Source organism: Morone saxatilis, unplaced genomic scaffold, assembly GCF_004916995.1.
Source record: "Morone saxatilis isolate NCDOM2014 unplaced genomic scaffold, NCSU_SB_2.0 Contig8, whole genome shotgun sequence".
In the NCBI taxonomy this organism is placed as follows: Eukaryota; Metazoa; Chordata; class Actinopteri; family Moronidae; genus Morone; species Morone saxatilis.
The window spans coordinates 8,772,793-8,793,758 of NW_023340257.1; the positions used below are offsets into that span (position 1 = coordinate 8,772,793).

Here is a 20,966-nt window from a genome sequence, read left to right on the forward strand (position 1 = left end):
TCCGTAATGGAACAAAACTCCTTCTATCCTTTTTCATCTACAAGATGCCTCTAAACAGAACCACAAATATTAGAACCTATTTTACTATATACTTACATGAAATAATAACTCAGTAAAAGGAAAAATATCCAACTGAAACGAAAAGAGGAGAGCTCATTTAAATTGAAACTGAAATGTCAGTTGTACCTCACACTCCCCCCCCACTCTTCTCAATCGCCTTTTAGAGAGAAGAGAGACTCTTCCGAGAAGAAAAAGAAGGCGATAACATTATCTATACACACATGGCCAAAAAAAGTTTGAGACTAAACCTGAACAATAGCATAAAGCCTAAATAAACCTCAAACTCTCTGTTTACCCAGCGTGAAGAAAAAGTACTAAAAATACAACACAAGAAAGTCATCAAAAACCTAATGAAGTATGAAAGCATATCAGCAAAAAAATGTACAAAAGATAACTTAGTATCAAAAAAAAAAAATCCCTTGCTGCATTTACTGTTGAACGCAAGGGAAGCTGTTAAACGCTAACAAACAACTTCAAAACTAAAAAAAAAGAAGTAGACGAAAAAACCTAATTTCAAAGTTTATGTCTTTGGAAAGTATTGAATCAATTTCACCTCTTGTGAAAAAAGAATTATATTTAAAAATAAAAATAACAAACAAATTACAAAAAACAGAAAAAACAACACAAAAAGGCAGTCAAAAACTAGCTTAAAAAGACAACACCCCTCTAAACATCCCCTGACCACTAAAATTAGTGAATATATCAACGCGATGCTTCAAAACACTTTTTTAGTAAGTTGTTTGTATTATTTGTTGAAAAATAAATAAATACTTTAATGACAAAAAAAACAAAGGGAGCAGGTCCTCTTCCACGGAGACCTCCATGTTGAACCACCGTGTTTCTACAGAACAGACAAACCAGACACTGGCTCTAGATAGGGGCGTTTGCATTTTTTGTAAGTTTCACAGTCATCGGACTGAGCTGTATTAAAATGGTTGCAATTTGCAACTTCACCACTAGATGCCACTAAATCCTACACACTGGTCCTTTAAGTGAAGGAAATTGTAGCACATTGATTTGTTTGATTACACAGTGCCCACTCAGTATGGGACCGTAGTCAACTGATGATATCATTATGTGTGTGTTATCTGCACATTTTGTTGTTTTCCATAATCCCAGCATGTAGATGGTGGAGTGGTATATGTACAGGTGTAATAACATTACTTTATAAAACACTACAATGTAGTTGTAAGCAGACATTAATGTATTTGTCAATGATTGTAATTAATGCTTGATGACACAAAATAACATATTTGTATTAATATATAATGGTTATACATATATAATATATATAATAAGAGATAATAATATTATTAATATATATTATAAAATTACACACATGAACAAATCCATACAGTGGATTCTAAAGAATGTATCAATTCTAATACATATGTACAAAACATTCAAGCATGGATTTAAAGCTGTGTATATTATATTAAAATGTATGATTAAAACTGGATTACATAATGTTATTAAACATACATTAGCTATTTATATACCAGTCATGGATGCTTTAAAGGAGGTGTTATTAAGGAGTCACAGTTGTTTACAAAGATGATGATAATTAAACTGATTACCATTAATCAATTATTTATATATTGCTTAAAATGGTAAATAAAGTGATGCCAAGTAAATATTTGTATTAAATATTACTATTGTTAATTGTGAAAGTAGTAGTGCAATGTATAAGACAACATTGAATTTAAGCTGAACTGAAATCAGTGGCAGTGGATTCGGTACCCTGTGACTGAATTCTCTCTTCTCCTGTGCAGGTCTGACAGTGCAGCGGACAAAATCAGGTAAGTCTGCTTTCTGACTACTCATGTTATGCAGTACCTGTAGAAGCGTGAGTGTGCATCGTATGCTTGTGGGCTTATGGAGCACAAATACAGTGGGACCGGCCTTGCTGTCACCCCATTTGCCCCGGCCCGCCCACCCCGCATGTGACACAGATTCACAGCTTTGTCCGCTAACCAAGGTGTCTGAATGCGCTTTACATTTGGAGAGGCCAGCAGTGAATACAGTTGCAAGCCATGGAATGCCATTGTTTGCTTTTATTGGACAAACAACATCAGACACAAACAGGGCTTTGTGAGTTAGACACTATTGTGGAGCTTTTAGTCTTTTAGCTAGGCAGCCGGTGGCAGGTCAGCACTGTGGACACATGCTGTGGGCACAGGCGCTTTATTCTTCAGGGTGCAAAGGCTTTGCTGTCACAAGAGTCCTGCAGCAAAGGGATTCAAGGCACAAGCTGTAAAGGTGAGTGGTTGGTGTAGATGTTTTTAGTCTGCGATGCACCTCATGAGAAATGTTGGAACAGGACAGTTTTATGAATAGTTGGTCCTTCATGCTTAACTTGGTGAAGGAGAACTTTAATATGTACTGATTTAGTATCACTGTTCATAGTTATTTACACTAAACACCTCCTTTGTGACCTGTACAGTATACTGCAAAATTAATAATAGGAATAAGGGTCTGCTTCTCTAATTATATCTACATTTGTAGATGTGGGTTTGCATGTTTTTAATTTATGTGTGCATGAGTGGCACAGCACAATTTCCCCCAATGATGTCTGATGGTAACTCTGCACTGACTACATATTGTGCATTATTTAAGAATAACTGTGGCTGTGAGAAGTGATATTCATGGCTTGCTATAAGGCCATAACCATGAAACTCTTTGCTTTTTGGCGGGGGTGTGTGTGTAGTATGCGTGCAGTGATCAGTCAGGAGGAGTGCTATGACTGCTATGTTTTCTGAGCTGAGTGGACACTGTTATTTTGGTGTATTTGTGTGTGTGCACTCTGGTATGTGTGTGTCTGATTTGGTATGCTTTGAGTGGTCAGTCATGCGAGTCGGTTGGGTTTAAACCACTAGGAGTCTCTGTACTCCAACACACCACCAAGACATGGTTGACCAAACGCTGTTTGTGTACAGTTCAGTTAAGTTCAGTCATTTAATTACCCCACAGTCCAACTGACATCCCTGATCTTTTTAGAAATAGCCGACAATAACCGGTAGCAACTTCATTGAAAAGCCTGTTACTGTTCCCACATCAGATAGAGAAAATAAACATGTTTTCCTCTGTAATTACTTTCTAGCAGGGGATGTAATATTTGTTCTGGTGCAATGTCTTTCAAGCCTGTAGCTGTGCCTTTTAATGGAAATTGAGAGAAATTCAGTGTTTAAATTTCAGTTGTTTCAATGTCTTGTTGGATTCTCTGAATGTCAGACAAAATATATTACTTTGTGGATGGACCGCACAGTGTGAAAAAACACTTTTATGCAACAGTGAGTCAATTTTCTAATGTTGAGTGTGATATGTGGCAGAAAGTCAGCTATTAGAATAAATGATGGGGTTTTTTTTTTGTGTGTTCTAGTAATGAGTAAGTCCCAGTCCGCTCAAAGATATATTTTGCTTTATTGTTACTTCACCTGGATGTCTGACACTAGAAGGTGGTTTTCACATTAATCTGCAGGAGGGGTAAAGTTTCACACCTTAAATCTGAGTTTACCTGTAAGCATGATTTGGTGATATTACAACTAGTTCAGAAGCACATCATGGTCCAGTATGTAAGTTAACACAAATATGATGTGGAAAGTTAAGGTCTCAGGTGCACATACACTGGACATTTCAGTGAAGTAGGGGACATCTTGTGTCCAGCAGTTAGAATTTTGAAATTAGAAATATTATGTTTTGCTTATTCATATAGTCAGTATTTTTCTATGAGAGGAAAGGAATAGATATAATCACAAGAATTCTTAACTCACAAATCACCTTTTTTGTGGATAAACATTAACAGACACAAATTATTAGTTCAAACACAAACAGGGCAATCTGGACCCGAAAGTGAGTGTACAGCTAATTTTCCTTCTGTCCTCAATAGCAATAAAGAGTACATATGACGTAGCACCCCATATGAATTACTTTAGAATAATGCTAAAATTGGAAAGGTGTAGAGAGAGAAAATCTAAGAAATGAATGATTCAGGGTTAATATGCCTTCAGAACAGAACATGATTTTTAAAGGGTTAGCTCAACTACAATCAGCCACCCCTAAAGTAAGAATGCAAATTAAACTGTTGGCGATTTACACTCAGCTGAGATCCAGCTCATATTTTAATATAAAAGCTCTTTTTGGTGAAATCAGCAGCATAAATATACAACTTGGAAACTAAAGTCAGCCTCATACAGTCGCTCAATATTGAGCAGACCCAACACACCTTCCATATTTTAGGAAAGTGTTGAAGTTGTTGATAGGCTCATCTTTGACAGTGTGTCACCCTATCAGAACAAAATCAACTGTAGTGCAGCATTTCAGACAACGATATGGCATTCAAGCTCTATGCATTACATCAGTATATTAATTAAAATGTCACATAACATACAATATCGATAATAGATTAATATACTTTGTCTCCTGGATCTGCAAGCAACGTAATGTTAAATTATCCCCATCTTGCCTGTAGTCAAGCACATCTCTGGTACGATGTGTTGTTTTTGTACCCCACTGCAGGTATTTCCTAAGTGCTCATGAGTCGCACAAACTTCACAATATTGATACTTAGTTGGTTATAAAGCCAACTGTAAATAATGCATGCAAAAAGCTCTCTGGCTGGATGGAGTAGGCGAGATGCAAGTGCATTTGGAAACTCTGTAGTTTGCATGTTTGAAAGAAGACTTTGAGTCAGTTGTTGTTAGTGTGTCTATAAGGCATTATCTGTTATGATAAAATAAGTGGCTGCTGAGTTGAATAATGTGACAGTTGATCTTGTCCTCATAATAGCTATCATCCAGCTGCTGAGACTCTCCCTAACAGGCCTGTATTATACTCTCAGCCTTTTCTGTCTCGGTTCTAATGTCCGCGTTGCTCTTCCGCCGTCTCTATTGCTGGATTATCGATCATCGTCTGTGGTTTGAGACATTAGCTTCCAGTGATGGAGGTCAGCATAATCTGATCTTACTCTTTACTCTGTACAGGAGCCTCAGAAAAGCAGGGATCCAACAGTAAATGATACTTACAAAATAGACAAGTTCCCAATTCCTTGTTCTGGGTGACTTTGAAATGAGGAAAGGATCAGTCAGTACAGTCACTCATAATTCACCCAAGACAGGTCCAGATGACATGTGAAAGAATCATGATTGTCCAATCCAGGCTGAATTTAAATCGAAAAAACTTGACTAAAATTTTCCTCATAATTGTTCTAATCTAGTATAATGCATGCACTCAGTTTGTGCTGACAACTCCTGCAAGTTGTGGGTTCAAATAAGGTTTTTTTTCTTTATTGTTTTTGTTGGTTTTTTTTCTTCGGATTACATTATTTCTAGTCATCTCTGCTCTAATCTCTAAATCTAATGTATCGTTTGTCTGATAAGGTCCAATCTTATCTTATTATTTGGCAATGGTATCTGATTCCTCTGAGCAATGTTCCCCCATGATTCCTGTAATTGCACACCAGTCCTGCTCCAGCTGCCCACAAGATCATATCAGTACATCCAAGTGGTTGTGATGATAATGATGACAATGATGTCAGTGTGGTTTTTTGGTGAATTTGGGCCATGGGCTTTGCCAGGGCAGTTATATCTACAGGATGATGTGAATTCATGACATAGTTGCTACCCACTCTCCATATTCATGTGTGTATTTGTGTGCGTGCAGCCACCATATCGCTGATTTTGCTCCTCACACAGACACCGCGATGCTTTGGTCGAGGACCGCGAATGCATGACTGCAGCTTGTAGCACAGACGGGAAGACAGAGGAGGAGGAGAGACTAGAGAAGAGAGCAGGGGAGGGAGGCTGATAAAGCAGGGAGAGGAGGAAAGGAGGTAAAGGACCACCCTTATTGAGCATAGCGGCTCCCAGGGAGCCTACCAAAGGGACCTTCCTACACACACACCATTGCCAGCCAGCCAATCGGTGCGCTCACATCCTTGACCCATCCTCCCTCGTACAACTGCTCATCCACGGCTCAGCGAAGCAGATGTGAGGCGATGCGGGCAAGGAGGAAAGCACTGCTTTAGATATATTCATATCAGGATAGTAGCATCAAGTCAGTCTGTGCATCCTGCGGCTTGTGGACAGGCGTTTTAGCGTGCTGTCTGTATCTACCTCTGTTTGCAACTTTCAGTTTCTGAGCTGGTGACATTATTTTTCCTCTCACTGGTTTTGGATATGCTGTGTAAGAGAGGAGGACAAGGGGGATTTTATGAGGCTTGACGATGATGACAAAGCATGCTGGACAAGTGACAATCTTGACAACGAGACAGCGGGACAGTGATTGAAGAGGGGCCATGAGAGCCAGGAGAGAGGCCAGGATGGTGTCTGCCTGTTCACCATGCACAAACATAAGGTCAGGTCTGATTTCTGTTACCTTTCTTTTAGCTGTGGTACTTTGTTATTCTGTAGTCTTGAGTTTGATCAAATGGCACATAAACTGACATACATAAAGGATAAGATGCAATTAATATGAAACCTAATGTATGTCATTAATAACCTTTTATATTTGAAAGAAATTACCGTTTGTAGCATTGGTACATTTCAGTGTTTACATGAGAGATAGGATATAACATGGGTTCCAAAGATTTAATCACAGAACAAGGCGAGTGTTAAACATCAACATACTGTATCTGATTTACACTGTCACATATACTACTATATGTACTACTACTCTATAATCCATTATATACTATATAATCAACAATTGGTTGTCTGGCTATCTGATAATCACACTTAGTGTATCTACTGAACTAAGTGCTAATATAGTTTCCACTAACATGGCCTAGACGACCCTGGTATTGTTCTTCAGCTGTACCCTTTTCTGTTTGACCTTTGCTAAGGAAATGCATCTGCTTTCTCTGTCCACAGCAGACTTTTAAATGTCAACTTCATTGTTTTGACTTGCTTAAGAAATGTGGCATTAAATGATTTAAACACATCTTTTACAACATAGGGAACAATGCAAAGCTGCTATGCTAGCTAGTTTATACATTTAATGCATCATGCAGAAATGTCAGTCAATACAGGAAATGTGTGACTGACTGCATTAAGTATTCTATATATTCATTCGTGTAGGTGTGGCAGGGTTTATGTTTGTGTACCCACTGTCCAAATTACTTTTGTCAACTTGCTTTATTCTGCAATTCATTCAAATCGAAGAAATCTGTCAAAATGATTCATATGCTTTTACCTTAACCTGATGAATGGAGGGTGGTGGAATAAATCAGCGTATGTCGGTATTTCGGCAATATACTTCAAACACACACACACACAGACACACACACACACATTTGAGTAGAAGGGCTTTTCCAGCTGGCTTGTGGGCCTCCTAAATCTCCACTGTGATCTCTGCTCTCCAGGTCCATTAAGGGCAGTTTGGTTAGATTTACTGTGCCTGTCGATGGGGATACAGGGCAGTCCTAGCCTTGCTTTAGGTTACTACTATGTGATAAATACTCCTGGAAGGTATTACTGTGTTACCCTCACATAACTGTTAGCCCTTAAATGAATCATGAGTGATAGTCATTAAGGTGCAAAAGAAGTGCTAGCAGCTCAAGCAAACTTTGATTAATTATTTCTATAATGAGACAATGAAAAAAAATCATTTGTTTTAATGGGGAAAAAAGCGTTTGCTGGCTAAAGCATCAAATTTCTTCTATAAAATGGGCCCGTTGCTCCACTCCTTTTATAAAATGGTAATATAAATAGTGTCAGGCCGTTCATACAGTAAGTGTCATTTGTTTAAAGTTTTCCTTTACTATTGCAGTTAATTCTATCCACTAATTATTGATTATTGATTTTCATATACATATTTATTTGTATGCAATCTACACAAAAGGTTTAGTGTCTTCATGTATCAATGTTTACATCATTTGAAGCCAAAATACCTCTGAATGTAGAGTTTATTCAAATTATTAGAAATGTTGACCAAAAAACACACACAACCCTTTGGCCATAGACAAAACTGCAAAGAAGAGGTGGTCAGTATGACATTAGATGCAGTGATATTGATTTTACCGTGCTGCTAAAACACCATCTGTTGTTCCTGAGAATTTCTGATATGCTCTTAGCTTCCTGTTCTTACTATTCATCAAGAATATTGAGCAGTTTTTCTGGAAATGAAAAAAAGGCAATTAGAAACAAAAAAATATATAAAGAAGTTTCAGGAAATGTAAAAGTATTTTACTAAGCAGTTGATTAGCTGCTGCTAATGTGTATAGATTGCATTATTTACTGCATTTCTGTGTGTGTAGATTTTTATGCAAATGTAAATCGCAATCCTTTTAACTTTTTTCCTACATTAAAGAAATATTTGCCTCAGTGACTTAATAAGTGGCACATTATATTAAATAAATCCAAACTTGGATCACTTAAATTTGTCAAAACTTAAAGTTATCAAATATCAATATCTGCAAAATGTTAAACATATTTGGATAATTCTTTTTTGCATATTGCCCATCTCTTCTTCAAATTGTGGTTTTCAGATCAGCGTAAACAACTCTATGTGCTTCTTCTACAGCACCCATCATAGTTAACAGCCGCCCACCACCATCTTCAAGCTAAAAATGACACACGTGTCTTATCTAAGGAGTCCATTCTTTCTATCAATAGTACCTTGTGTACTCTGCCCTACTGCTCTCAGCTTTTCTCACCACTGAGAGGTCGGTCAAACCATGTCAGGCATCAACTTTACTACTCTGTTACTCTTTGATGGTAGTAACGGTGAGATGAACACAGAGAATACTCTGGCAGCACTATCCATTTAACCAATAAATTGGAATTAAAACACTCTGAAAATCTGTTGGTTTCTCTTTTATGGCCCTAAAATGTGAGGATTTCACATGCATGCAAATTCAATGGTGCACTTTTTCTTTCTGCATCTTTCAGTTTAACATTATTTAAAATGCAATATCAGTTGTAGTTAATGTAAACAGTGTGTTAAGGAGATTAAACATTGTAAATAGAAAGTAATTCTTCCATCATACCTTGCCAGTCTGCATGCGACCCACTTTGGGAACAGCTTTAGAATTTTAGAAATAAACCTCAAAACAGGACATATGGTGCTTTATCTGCAGATTCTCATTTTTGGATGGACTGATTGGATCAAAAGGTCGGCTTATAGCTAATTCTCTATGAATTTTCAACAAACACAAACAAGCAAATAAAGCTATTTTTAGTCGTCATGATATCACCGTGTGTATTTTGGGCCAGCTGTTGACATCCTTCACTGTAGGTGATTCATTAAGTACCCCTGTCTGTAGAAAATGTCTGTCACTGGCACACCCACTTACCGCTTTTGTGAAAGGTCTTGTTTTCATGCTGGGTGGACATCTGCCTTACTGTAGATATGCCATGCACATATGCCATATCTTTGTCTTTCAGAGATTTTTAGAGATGGGTCGGTCTGTTGGAGCTGAAACTAATACAAATCCATTTGTCAGTTGTCCACAGCCCACTTAATGTACTGTCTTATTAGTGGAGTATTGGTTGCAAGGGGGATTTGAGGTCAGCGAGATAATGAAGCTGGGGTTCCTTCAATTTATTGCACTACTCAAAGTCGTAAATTGGGGCAGTTACAGTATGTAGGGAAGGATAAGGGGAAAGGTAGCAGGCTATGACCAGCCATAATGTAGATCCAGAACCTTAAAGCCCGTTCTGTATCTATCTGAGTGGGCCATGCGTCTGTCAGCAGGCTTTCAGTGCTGACTAATCACAGGGTCTCTAGTGACTCACTTCGTAATTCACATATGTTCATCAGCAAATCAATCCCGCTGATCACGCTAAATGTCTGTATCTCCGCCCCAGCAGGCCAACATTTAATGCTCTTATCCAGATGCATATCCACAGGGATGAAACTTGAATATGTTGTAGGTGGCAGATCCACCAGTCATGTAAAAATGAATAACATATTTTTTATGCTAAACACTGCAGGTCCATCCAGGGGTTTAACTCTACAGAGCTGTTGGGGTATTAACAGTAAACTCCAAAGACCTGAACAGTCAAATTCCATCCTCTGTGGCAGATTGCCCTTCCTGAACATATTTCGTCTTTAATGGAAAGTCTGTTTTTCAGGTTTCATAAATCAAGTGGTGTAATCTGTAATCTGTCTCCTCTGAATTGCCTTCCTCCGTAGCAGACATGATTGATTTCCCCTCTAGCTTTTCCAATGGGGCCATGGATTATTCTTACTTGGGGCTTCCTCTGTTCCTCTGCATCCTACGTTTGCAACAGAACGAAGCACCCAGTGTCATGTTAAACCCTTTTAGCTTCTCCACAGTCTTGAGTGAATATTGAAGGTTTTTATTTTATTTTTGACAAAGTGCATTTATTTTGCAACAAGCTTGGAGAAAATATTAAACTTTATTACCTCAATGACAGGCATAAGATCTGTAGAAGGTGTTGCACAGTCAAAAGAAACTTCTCAATAGGCGCAGGGAAGCTCAGTCAGGGGTAAAGGAGTGGGTGGAAATTGCTCTGACTGGAGAGGCAAATGTATTATCAGGTGCCACAGCAAAAATGAATTGATTGAATAGATGGAGGAGTGGTTGAGGGCCTCTGATCACAGTGATTCATGGTACATGTGGGCGCTCTGCATTGAGTCACTGGCGGTAGCAGCGAATGGAGTGAAAGGACTGCACTCTGCAAGCCCAATTACCCATTACTTTACTTTATACACACACACACACACACACACACACAAATGCACATGTATTTTTGTGTAAAATGTCTAAAAGTGTGGTTTCCTCTTTGTTTTCTTACCAGCAAAAAAGGTCATCTGAACTAACTACAGAAAATAAAATAAAAGGTTTCTTAGCTTTTGTGAAAAGCACAGATAATTCATTATAACACAGATGATTTTTTCGTGTGTGTGTTTGTTTTTTAGTCTTGGGAATTCAGGAAACTGCAGCAGGCATGAGGCATCGATACTCGTGCCTTTTAGTTAGCATCAACTTTCATCAGGGCAATCACATCATGAAAAAGTAATGGTAACCCACCAAAACCTCTCATTCACTCTTCTCTACCTTCACTGATAGGCCAAGCAAAAGAAGTGGAAGAAACTGATATGGAAACCACAAAGGTACGTAGGCTATAACTCAACAAGCAAAAGACACTTCACACATGAGCAGCGACATTATATGGCAGTGCTTTATAAAAGGCTGTGGAACATTATACCATCCTTGATCCTCTGCATATACTTCCCCATTGTATGTATACATATATTATGAGTATGTATCTTAGTCATCATAATTTGTAAAAAGCCCTGCCAGTGATCTGACAATGCCATACTCACAAACACCAAAAGAGGGAGCCGTTCAAGTGTGGCATACTGTGCAAAAATCCGACAAATGCACAGTTCCTCCCCACTTCTTGTGGTCCTCAGATTTCACAGTGTGTGAGATCCAGGAACAAAACTGCTGTACCATCATTTACTGAAACACTGTCAGCAATGTCCTCTGCAGGAGCACCGCAGGGTTAGAGGTGGGGACACAGTAGTCATTTTGGTTCCAATATAGCCTGTCTGTCATCTAAAATACCACCCCTCAAAGTCTTGCTGCAAGGACAAAACTGTAGAGAAACTGGTTAAAAACTTCATGAGGTGAAAATGTTGCTGTTGTATAATGTCTTCACTCTGTGGCTCTGGAGGAGCTTTGTCATTCCTGAGATTTTTTTTAGATCAGCTCTGAGACTACAAAGTTTGAAAGATGTCAACGTTGACCAAACAAGGACGATCTAGCACAAGATGCTATTGAGTTGCATTATTTGGAAATTCTGGATCCAGTGTTTTTAAAGTGTGGAACGAAAAGTCCAGATATCTGTTCCTGTGCTGCATTTTGACCATTCTTGTTTTAATCCTTCTCTAGTGAGTCCTCCAACTTCAAAAGGGAACTGCAATATTAAATTGCTGGTATACCTCTTTAAATGTTAAATAGAAATACATAATGTTTTGGTCCAGTTATGTAACACCTTTTGCTAAAGATACAATCTGTGTTATTAAAAACAACAGTGCTCACACATGTTATTTTCACTATTGACACGGCAAAGTACAGATTAGTGACATAAGTCTATGTCCTTTAATTTATAGAATAGAAATTTCTGGACACCATTGTGTTACGTTGTGAATTGACGATGTGCTAGTAGAAAATAATGCATTTAATTTCATGGAAATAAATCAGTTGGTGGTGTAATTTTGTAATTCAGCTGGTTAAGTCGGTGTGTCCAGCATGCCTGATTTATGCTGTGTGTGCACAGTAACAGCAGAGATGACTAAGGAAAAAATGTATCTGCATTTTATTTTATTCATACCAAGTGGTGTAAAGTTTTGCAGGGGTTAAGACAGAAAAGTATGCAATTGATAAAACCCAATGCTAAGTGCAAACATTTAGACATGTCATGTTTTATTCACTTACTATTTCACTTCCTGCAGGAAATCTATAATATAAATTTTTTTAATCAACCAGTTTCTACTTTATACTTTGGTAGTGATGACGGGTGCTGAGCAGTGTCCATTTCAGGAATCAATCTGTTCCGCTGCATATTTGTTACTGGCTATGCTATTTTATGACCATCATCCACTAAGAATCTGGTGAAGAACAAAAGATCAAATGACAGATACAGTCTTCCAGAGTGGTGCATTTGTGTCCTGTTAGTGACAGGTTGGTAAATATCATGAACTTAAATAGTATCTATTGGACAATCTGAGGAGTTTTGTAAGACGGAGCTAGGATTTTTTTTATTGTCTGGGGAGATTAGAGATCACCCTCTCTGCAATATTTGACCTTGTTGAAGTTAATCCAGTGTCTCAGGTTTTCATCCACAGCGTATAGGCTCGATGTGGAGAAAGGAGTGGGTCTTCATTGTGATTCATGACATTAGCTTTGCAGATTTTCTCAGTGCAAAGTTGAGGTGTTTGAAACTCCGAGGTCGTGTTAGGTGATTGTGGCTTTGTCACCGTGAGTGACGTGGATGATTTGTGAAGCTCGAAATAGTTCAAGTGCCATCCTTGAAGGCCTTGTGGGTGATAATGGCATAGCAACCAGTGGTAAGCAAATTTAAAGTCAGTGTGTGTGTGTGTATGTGTGTGTGTGTGTTCTTCTGTGGGGCTTGCGATTTGCCTGTTTACATCTGCATGTCTGACTGAAAAGAGCAGGCAAGGTTTGCATGTGGTCCTGAAGCAGCGGGCTGAGAGCGCTCCCAGCTTCGATAATGACAGGGTCGTCTCTGTGGCAACAGCCCTGACTGACTAGATGGAAGGATTGTCTGGGAGGGGTCAGTCAATATCTCTCTCCACCACTCTACAACCGGCCTTTAATATAAATATAGCTCTCCTCACTACTTTCAAGCCTTTCCCTTTTGCTTCCGAGCAAGTCAGTGCAATACCAGAGAACATATAATACAGAATGAACATGGACACAATTTAGACAGCATCATCCATGCTGCTGCCTTGTTTTTAATCAACTTGCCTGTTTAAATAAAGGTTAGGCAAAGGTTCCTGTGAGGACAGAGCACGAGGACACAGATGGGGTTATTCTTTTACCGGCGGAGGTTTGTGTTTGAGTGTTAGCAACAGTGAACAACCCCACAGCGACAGCACATCTGACCACGTTGGCTTCCACACCACAGTATCTCACGCTCACTGATGATGAGGTCATGTGGAGCTATTTGATAATTGTGTGGCGACTGAGCTGGCATTGTGCGGATATGTAATTAGGAACAATGTGGAAAAGGTGTTGATGATATTGGAAAGGTTTTTTGGCATTGATTTCAAACACAGAAAATAAGATGAAGAAGAAAGAACTGCGCAGTGATGAATCTCCCAAGGGGCTTCCAGTTTTTGTTTCCTAACTATAACTGTAAAAATATGACTAAAAAGACCAAATACATTTTAAAAATGTACATTCCAGTGAGCAGCGAGTGTGGTTAAACAGCTTCCCTCAAGTGACTCTTTGACATTTCTGTCCAGAAACAGCAGGGTCAGCAGTGCAGTGATACAGCAGCAGCTAAAATATATACCATACATTACTGGATTTGGACCGGATCTGGAGAGATCAGCTGAACCTGATCTCTCTGTGTCGTGACATCATTTTCTGAACAGAGCGGCTGTGTATTTGAAGCTCTCAGGGTCATGGATGTGATGAGTCATTGATGTACTGCATAATAGCTACAGCTCCAGTGTAAGATGGGGATACACACAGCCTTCTTGTGCCTTTTTTGCAGGTAGCCCATGCTCTGATTATCGGTTTGTTAATACTGATAATCTCGTCTGATGAATCACACAATTCACTCACTAATAACACAAACGCAGTGAGTAGGTTCTTGCTAGTGTAGAATTTTATATTTATATGCTTTTTCAATGACACCAAAACAATCATGATTCCTTGAGTCGAGTAAACAATTCAGACAATACACCTTGTACACAGTCTCTCTCTCTCTGACTACTGTAGCTAAAGCATTAGCTACTGTTACACAAGTTTAAACAGTGATGCAGTGACCATATAGTATATGGGTGATGAACATTACGTTTGCTATTTATGATAAATGTTAGTTCAGCGAGGTATCTAGCTGAAAGGGCTGGTGCTCAGTGTGTTAAGATATTATTGTTGTCAGTTAAGCTGTCTTAAATAGGAAATTGAAAAAATAAATCAATAATGAGCTAGTAAATGATAAATAAGAGTAAATGAAATTTAATTAATCCATTTTAAATTATTGAATCGCTATATATATGAAATTCACTGTGACTAGGTGTTGCACTAGAGCACAGCAACCAGACTAAACCAAATGAGTACTATGGCTCACCAGACTCCATTGACAAAACCAGCAATTTTACCTCACAGATAATCATAAAACACATTTTAAACTGGACAGAAAATATAACTCACCAAAACGTCTTTAGTAGTCTTTCCACCAACTCTGATTTGATCTAAATAAATCCTTACTTCACTGACATAGATGAGAAAAACCGAATTTTAAGTTGCTGTCAGACCAGCAGTTGCACACATGCACTCACATGTACGCAGGGCCAGACCGGAGAAGTAAACAATGTTCAGGGATCAAAACAGGGAGAGGCAGTGTGACGTCATTCTTTGCACGGGAAACCTTCACTCCGCTATATATTTACATAGCAAATAGTTGTTTACTGCTTATTAATGTTGTAAATATCATATATATAACCATTTAACTAACAGTATTGTTAATGCCTGCCCACCCATTCCTCTGTGTGTAGGAAAACATAAAATGAAAGCTATAAGTTAACATTTGCAGTGACATTAACTCACTACATCAAATAAACAGAGCAGCATGATAAAAAGATCCGATGCAATCCGTCTAATAGAGCCAGTATTACCGCAGACATCATGTAAGTGCATCTATACATAGCATTGAGAGGATCTGCAAATATACAAACAGGACAGCGAGTGTTTCAAAGAGCTTTCAAATAATCTTTAAGTCTTAACAGGACTTAATATTAATAATTACTGGATATTTACATTTTGTGGAGGTCTATTCTTTTCTCGAGCCTAAACCTATTGTTTAGGTTAATAGAGATAATCCCAAACTCCATTTTCCACCACCTCTCTCTTCCTCTCTTCTCCTCCCTCTCGCTCGGCTTTGTTTAGTAATTAAGAGTGTGTATGTGTTGGAGGTTTGTTGAAAAAGAAACCTCGGTCTATTTTCATCCTGCTTGCTGCAGCAGAAACAGAAATGGAAGGCTTTTTTAAATGAGTGCTTTAATGTCAGCACGTGCAGTACTTTGTTCTTTTATTCATGGCACACGTGACAGCCGCACAGAAGGCCATCTGTATTTTACTTTATCACTTTTTTGGTTGACCTGATATTGAACATGATGTCTATACCTCGCAGTGTTGCTCTTTTTTGATATCAAACACATTATGTCATTCGTCATCACTGTCATCATTCTGTCTTGTACTCCCCCTCCCTGGGCTGCTTTTATGTTTTAGCCAGTGCTGGCTGTCTGCATAGCGTCTGTTCCATCCTCAGTGGGATGTTTGCCGCTTGTGTCTTTTTCTGCTTAATATGAAATTTACTCTGGGCTCCTACTGGTTTCTGTTGTGCATTGTTGTCCCATGTTTGCACCTGTGCAGCCTTATCTTTATTGTTTTCATGTTTCCCTGGCTTATCTGTTGCCTGTTAATCAATCATGTGAGCCTATTCTACGTCTCCGTTTGCCTTTAATCTTCTCTTCCTTCTGATGAAAAAAACCTCTAAAAACATGTGCACCCTGCTAATTTCAATTCTTACTATACCTATTTAATTTATTTTGTTTTTCTTCTGCACCATATTTTCAATGCTAGAATAATTTTATATAATTTGTTTTTCTGGATAAACAATGTATATATTCACACACGTATGTCTCTGCACCCTGTGAATGCATTTCTGCTCTCTGTCTCCCCACTGTGGCCTTGAGGGCTTGGATTACCCAACATGGTCAATTCAGCAATAAACCAACCGCCATCCGGTCACATGATCACCCAAATCCCTCTTCGATCAGACAGTAGAAATCAATCTTTTCAACATGAATAAGAAAAGCTTAATCCATACCTCATTAAGGAAGACTTGTCCGAGTAAGGAAACGCCCATGGGGCAGAATGGGAGAGTCAGACTTGCCCATCAACCAATCCCACAAAGCAGTGTAGAGGGATTAATCCAGATTATCTGCCAATGCTATTCTTAGAAATAAATGAAAAATCTCTGGGCCAGATTAGGGTTCAAGGAATGCTAAAAAAGAACCTGATGCAGAAATCACATGACTGCTGTTTTCCCAAATAATAACATAATGACTACTATCTGTAAAGGCGTGAAGCACAAAATAGAATGTCTATTCTTTTCATCTTTTTTTAAAGTAAACCAAACAGCCCAAAGAATGATGTATTTGTTTTAGAATCCTTCCTATAAATAGGGGAAATAGGGGACATGGCATGTATTCAGGAAATCTAAGTGTAATCCAAATTTCAGTTTTTGCCTAATGCCAGTAGGAACACCTCTTTGATCTTAAGTGTTTTACTATAGCAGAACTGAGGTGTGGTGTGGTCAGCAGAGGGCGTCAGTGAGAGGAAACATCTCTGACTGGTGGTTGACTCCTCTCTAGAGGAGCTGTCCATTCAGCACCGCTGCTTCTCATCAGCAGGCTGGACAGAGCACTAACAAGAGTCAAACTATAATCACGAGAAGAGAAAGATGAAAGAAATCTGACACAAGATAAAGAAGGGATGGCTTCAAAGACAACAAAACTCTCAAATGTAACCAAATGTTTGTCCTGTCGCATAAAATCTATCTTTCAATAATCAGGCATGGTGTTATTTCTGTTTGATGTTCCTGCTTCTTATGGGTTGGGTTAGTTTGATTAAATAAAATGCAACAAAGCCAGACTCTGTGTGTTAAGACTGAGGTAAACAACCTCCTGATTGCATTATGACACAACAGGCTATGGTCTGTCTCAGGATGACACATTTTTTTTAATGATGGCACACGCTTACATTGCAATTAGGTACCATCTATTTTTCAGTCATTATTTACAGCTATAGTACAATTTTTGTGGGATGTGGAAATAATAAAATGTCAGAATGACCCCTCTGACTGCTTTAATACATTTACTTATAAAGTTAATGGACATTAACAATGCACTCTTTTATGCATCAGTCACATTGGTAGAGGAACCTGGGTCAAGATGTTCTGACATTACAGAGTGAAATTCTCAATATTCAGGGGCAGGTACAATCTTACTGCCTGAACTCTGCAGCTAGGAGCCACCTGTCATGTCCAGTGTGATTTATACTAAGGCTGCAGGTATTGTTTCAGGGTTTTTGTTGTTTTCCCTGAAATTATTAGCAAGCTGTGCAGGTGGGCACCAGATGGACTCTGTGTGAGATGACTTACTGTCCTCTTGCTTGACTGAAGCTCAGGTTACAGCACTCACTGCTTCACCCTGAGAAGGGATTAGAGTGTGTTCTCATATCTTTTCCTCTCTTTTCTCCCCCTGCAGTCCCACCACATTCACAGTAGCCCATGGGGAGACACAGTGCTGGCAAACAATAGAGAGAGAGTCTGTGTCCTCCTGCCTGCCCCCATAACACAGAGATGAATGATCCTCTTCCATAATAAAAGTAATCACAGTATGGTTTGAGGTGCTTTTAAGAGACAGCAACTGCCAGCTATCGATAGGTAGTTATGGATTGTTTTATGGAGTATCTTTAGCTAAAGATACACATGTGCAAATACGGAAAAACAACAGCAACATATTAAAGACAATACTAATGCTGCTGTTTTGCATAGTAGCTCTGTCCTTTGACAGAAACCCCACATCCCCTTTAAGGAGAGTACATACAAATGCTTGGTATCAAACAAACCTTGAGTCAATGTCTGTTCCAGTCTCCGATGCTGTCAGTAGATATGATTACCAGCCTCCTGTGCCGTGCTGCTCTACAAGGTGTTTTTGATTTGTTACGATTTAGAAAAAGATTGTTCGAACTGGGACCGATGTTACATCTTCGGCATGTTTTAGACCGTCGTCACAAGTCTCTGGAAAGTCACTGTAATATAGATAATGTCACAAGAGCGCGCCACTGTACCGAACATAGGTGTCGATTACTGAATTGTATACTGATCTCTGTTCTAAAACGCGCCCTGATCCTGACTTGGGGCGAACTTTCTGTGATGGGAACTTGTCCTCCCAGACCAAGAGCTCCAGGACAACTGCATCATCTGTGTGCCATTATCTTTTTTTGGTTGCTCGCCTCTCTATCAGTCAGTCATGCACTTGCACTCTCCTGGCACCATCTGTATCGGAAAAAAAAGCAGAAGGAGTGAATGGAGCTCAGTGACTCAGCAGGCTAAGCTCAATAACAATAACAACAACTTTATATCGTGCTGTAAGTGCTTTACTGTGTATTGCCATTACAAAACAAATAAAAATCAAATAACAAAAGACTATCAATGAAAGGAATCCATGAGCAAACAGTTAAGTAAATGAAATCATCAATTAAATAGCATAAATTAAACCTCTCGATCATCAGAGCATGTGGGCGTGCGTGTGCGTGCAGGTCAACCATAATGTCAACTCTAATGGTGGAGAGTGGTTTGCATTAGCCGTAGTATTAGTCATCTCTAATGAGGTGTACCTTGTAATGTGCAGGGCTCTAAGAAGATTAAACAGGAAGAATGTGCTGCACCCTGACCCAGTGCCTGTGGTCAAGTCGGCCATTGTTTTTGATGACGGCTTCTGTGAAAGTGAATGGTCGGTTGCTCTCTGACCTCTGTGGCCTAAAGTGGCCAAGGGAGGAGATTAAGCAACCACTTCTGCAGTTGTCAGTGGACTACAATAGTGTAAAGGTTAATCCATTACACATATAGCTGAGATGAGTTTGCATGGTGTATGATTCAGATTCTTGTTAAAAATATTTTCAAATGGTTTATCTTGTGAATTCCCAGTTTAATGGAGCTATATGTAAGAACTGGCCACCTGTAAGTTGGGATGTCCTCCCCTATCGTAAGAAACAAGGAAATGCACAGTCCCTACCCAGAGGTCTGTCTTATTTTAACAAACTGCTAACTTAGAAAACATTTACTCTTTTAAATATTGTTAACGTGGTGCCTTACCCTCAGGGCAGCATTACTGCTTCATCCTCTCATGTTGGACTGAGGGCAGACTAGACGCTACAGTGACTCACTATTGCCTCTTGAGGGACAAAGTGGAATTACGAGTACTACTACTATTAGCGGAATATTCAGTAGATAGCGCTGCCAAAAATTACATAATGTCAAAACTGTTGTTTCTTTGCATTCTGTTTAATTCATACTTAAATCTCTGTTAAAGCCATTGATCGTTTGCTAAGCCCCATCTCCCGTACAGTTATAGTTGCTTCAACTGTCAAGCTTTCCAGAAATCAATAGTAACTTCTTTTTTTTTTTAAACTGATCTTTAAATTCACACAGAAGAAAAAAAAGCTGGCTCCTCGTTTCTAGCTGTGGACTTTGTCAGCTGATCAAGACTTTACTTAACATAACCTTTAACCCCATTAAATAATGTAGTTAGCTCAGAAATAACACTGGTAGTGGTACTGTAGGTTGTAAGCTAGATAGCTGGGCCCACTAACATTTTTGGCTTAATCTAGAACAACACACAGTTAAAGGACCAGTGTGTAGGATTTAGTGCCATCTATGGTTGCAGATTGCAACTTCCTCGCTTCACCCCATTCTTCCAAATGTAAAGGAGAAATTATAGTGTCCCAAAACATGTAGAAAAACATATGGAGCCATATCTAGAGCCAGTGTTTGCTTGTTCATTCTGGTCTACTGCAGAAATATGGCAGTTCAACATGGTGGATCTGGATCTGTAGGAAAAACGGCTCATTCTAAGGTAACAGCAACACAACAATTCTTATTTTGAGGTGATATGCAGCAACGGAATCCTATCTATGATTATTATATTCCATCCTGCCAAAAGATGCTCCTAAATATTACAAACTGGACCTTTAAATATCACAGTGCCGGAGATGCAGGATTACTGCACACATTATTGAGTATCTTTTTATGGTTCTTTCAAATATAGATAGATAACGCTTGTATTCTGCAGTATGTCAAGGAGTTAACTCGTTACATAGCTGCGAATCTTGAGCTCGAAGCTTGAGAGAGTTGCAGTGCGTGAGCACACACTTGGGTAATCGGATCTGCGATGTTCAGTGTGACGCATTCCGGGACTTTCGCCCGTTGGCAGACGACAGTTTCCTACGCAAGAGGGAGACAGCGCTAGGTATAACACGGGAGTACCCCGAGTACACTCAATGCATTCAGTAGGATTAACAGGGTTAGCTGCTGACACCTGATCAGGGCTGGGGAGTCCAATACAGGGAGCGAGAGAATTGCAGTAGCGCCGCCCGCCCCCCCGCCCTCACTTTA

General features: G+C 39.1%; 1 protein-coding gene across 4 annotated transcripts in view; it reads left to right on the forward strand.

Annotated features, from left to right (window-relative positions):
• gramd1bb (GRAM domain containing 1Bb) overlaps positions 1-20,966 on the forward strand; it is an 83,018-nt gene that overhangs the window by 21,741 nt on the left and 40,311 nt on the right. For 3 of the 4 annotated variants that reach the window (XM_035679470.1, XM_035679466.1, XM_035679467.1), the window contains exon 3: positions 1,833-1,859. Coding sequence is in view for 3 of the 4 variants with exons in the window: in XM_035679466.1 (XP_035535359.1) it covers positions 1,833-1,859 (27 nt within the window). In the remaining variant the exon portion in view is untranslated. Of the gene's footprint in view, positions 1-1,832; positions 1,860-6,245; positions 6,412-11,092; positions 11,137-20,966 lie in introns of all 4 variants that reach the window. The other variant, XM_035679468.1, reaches the window with a different exon arrangement.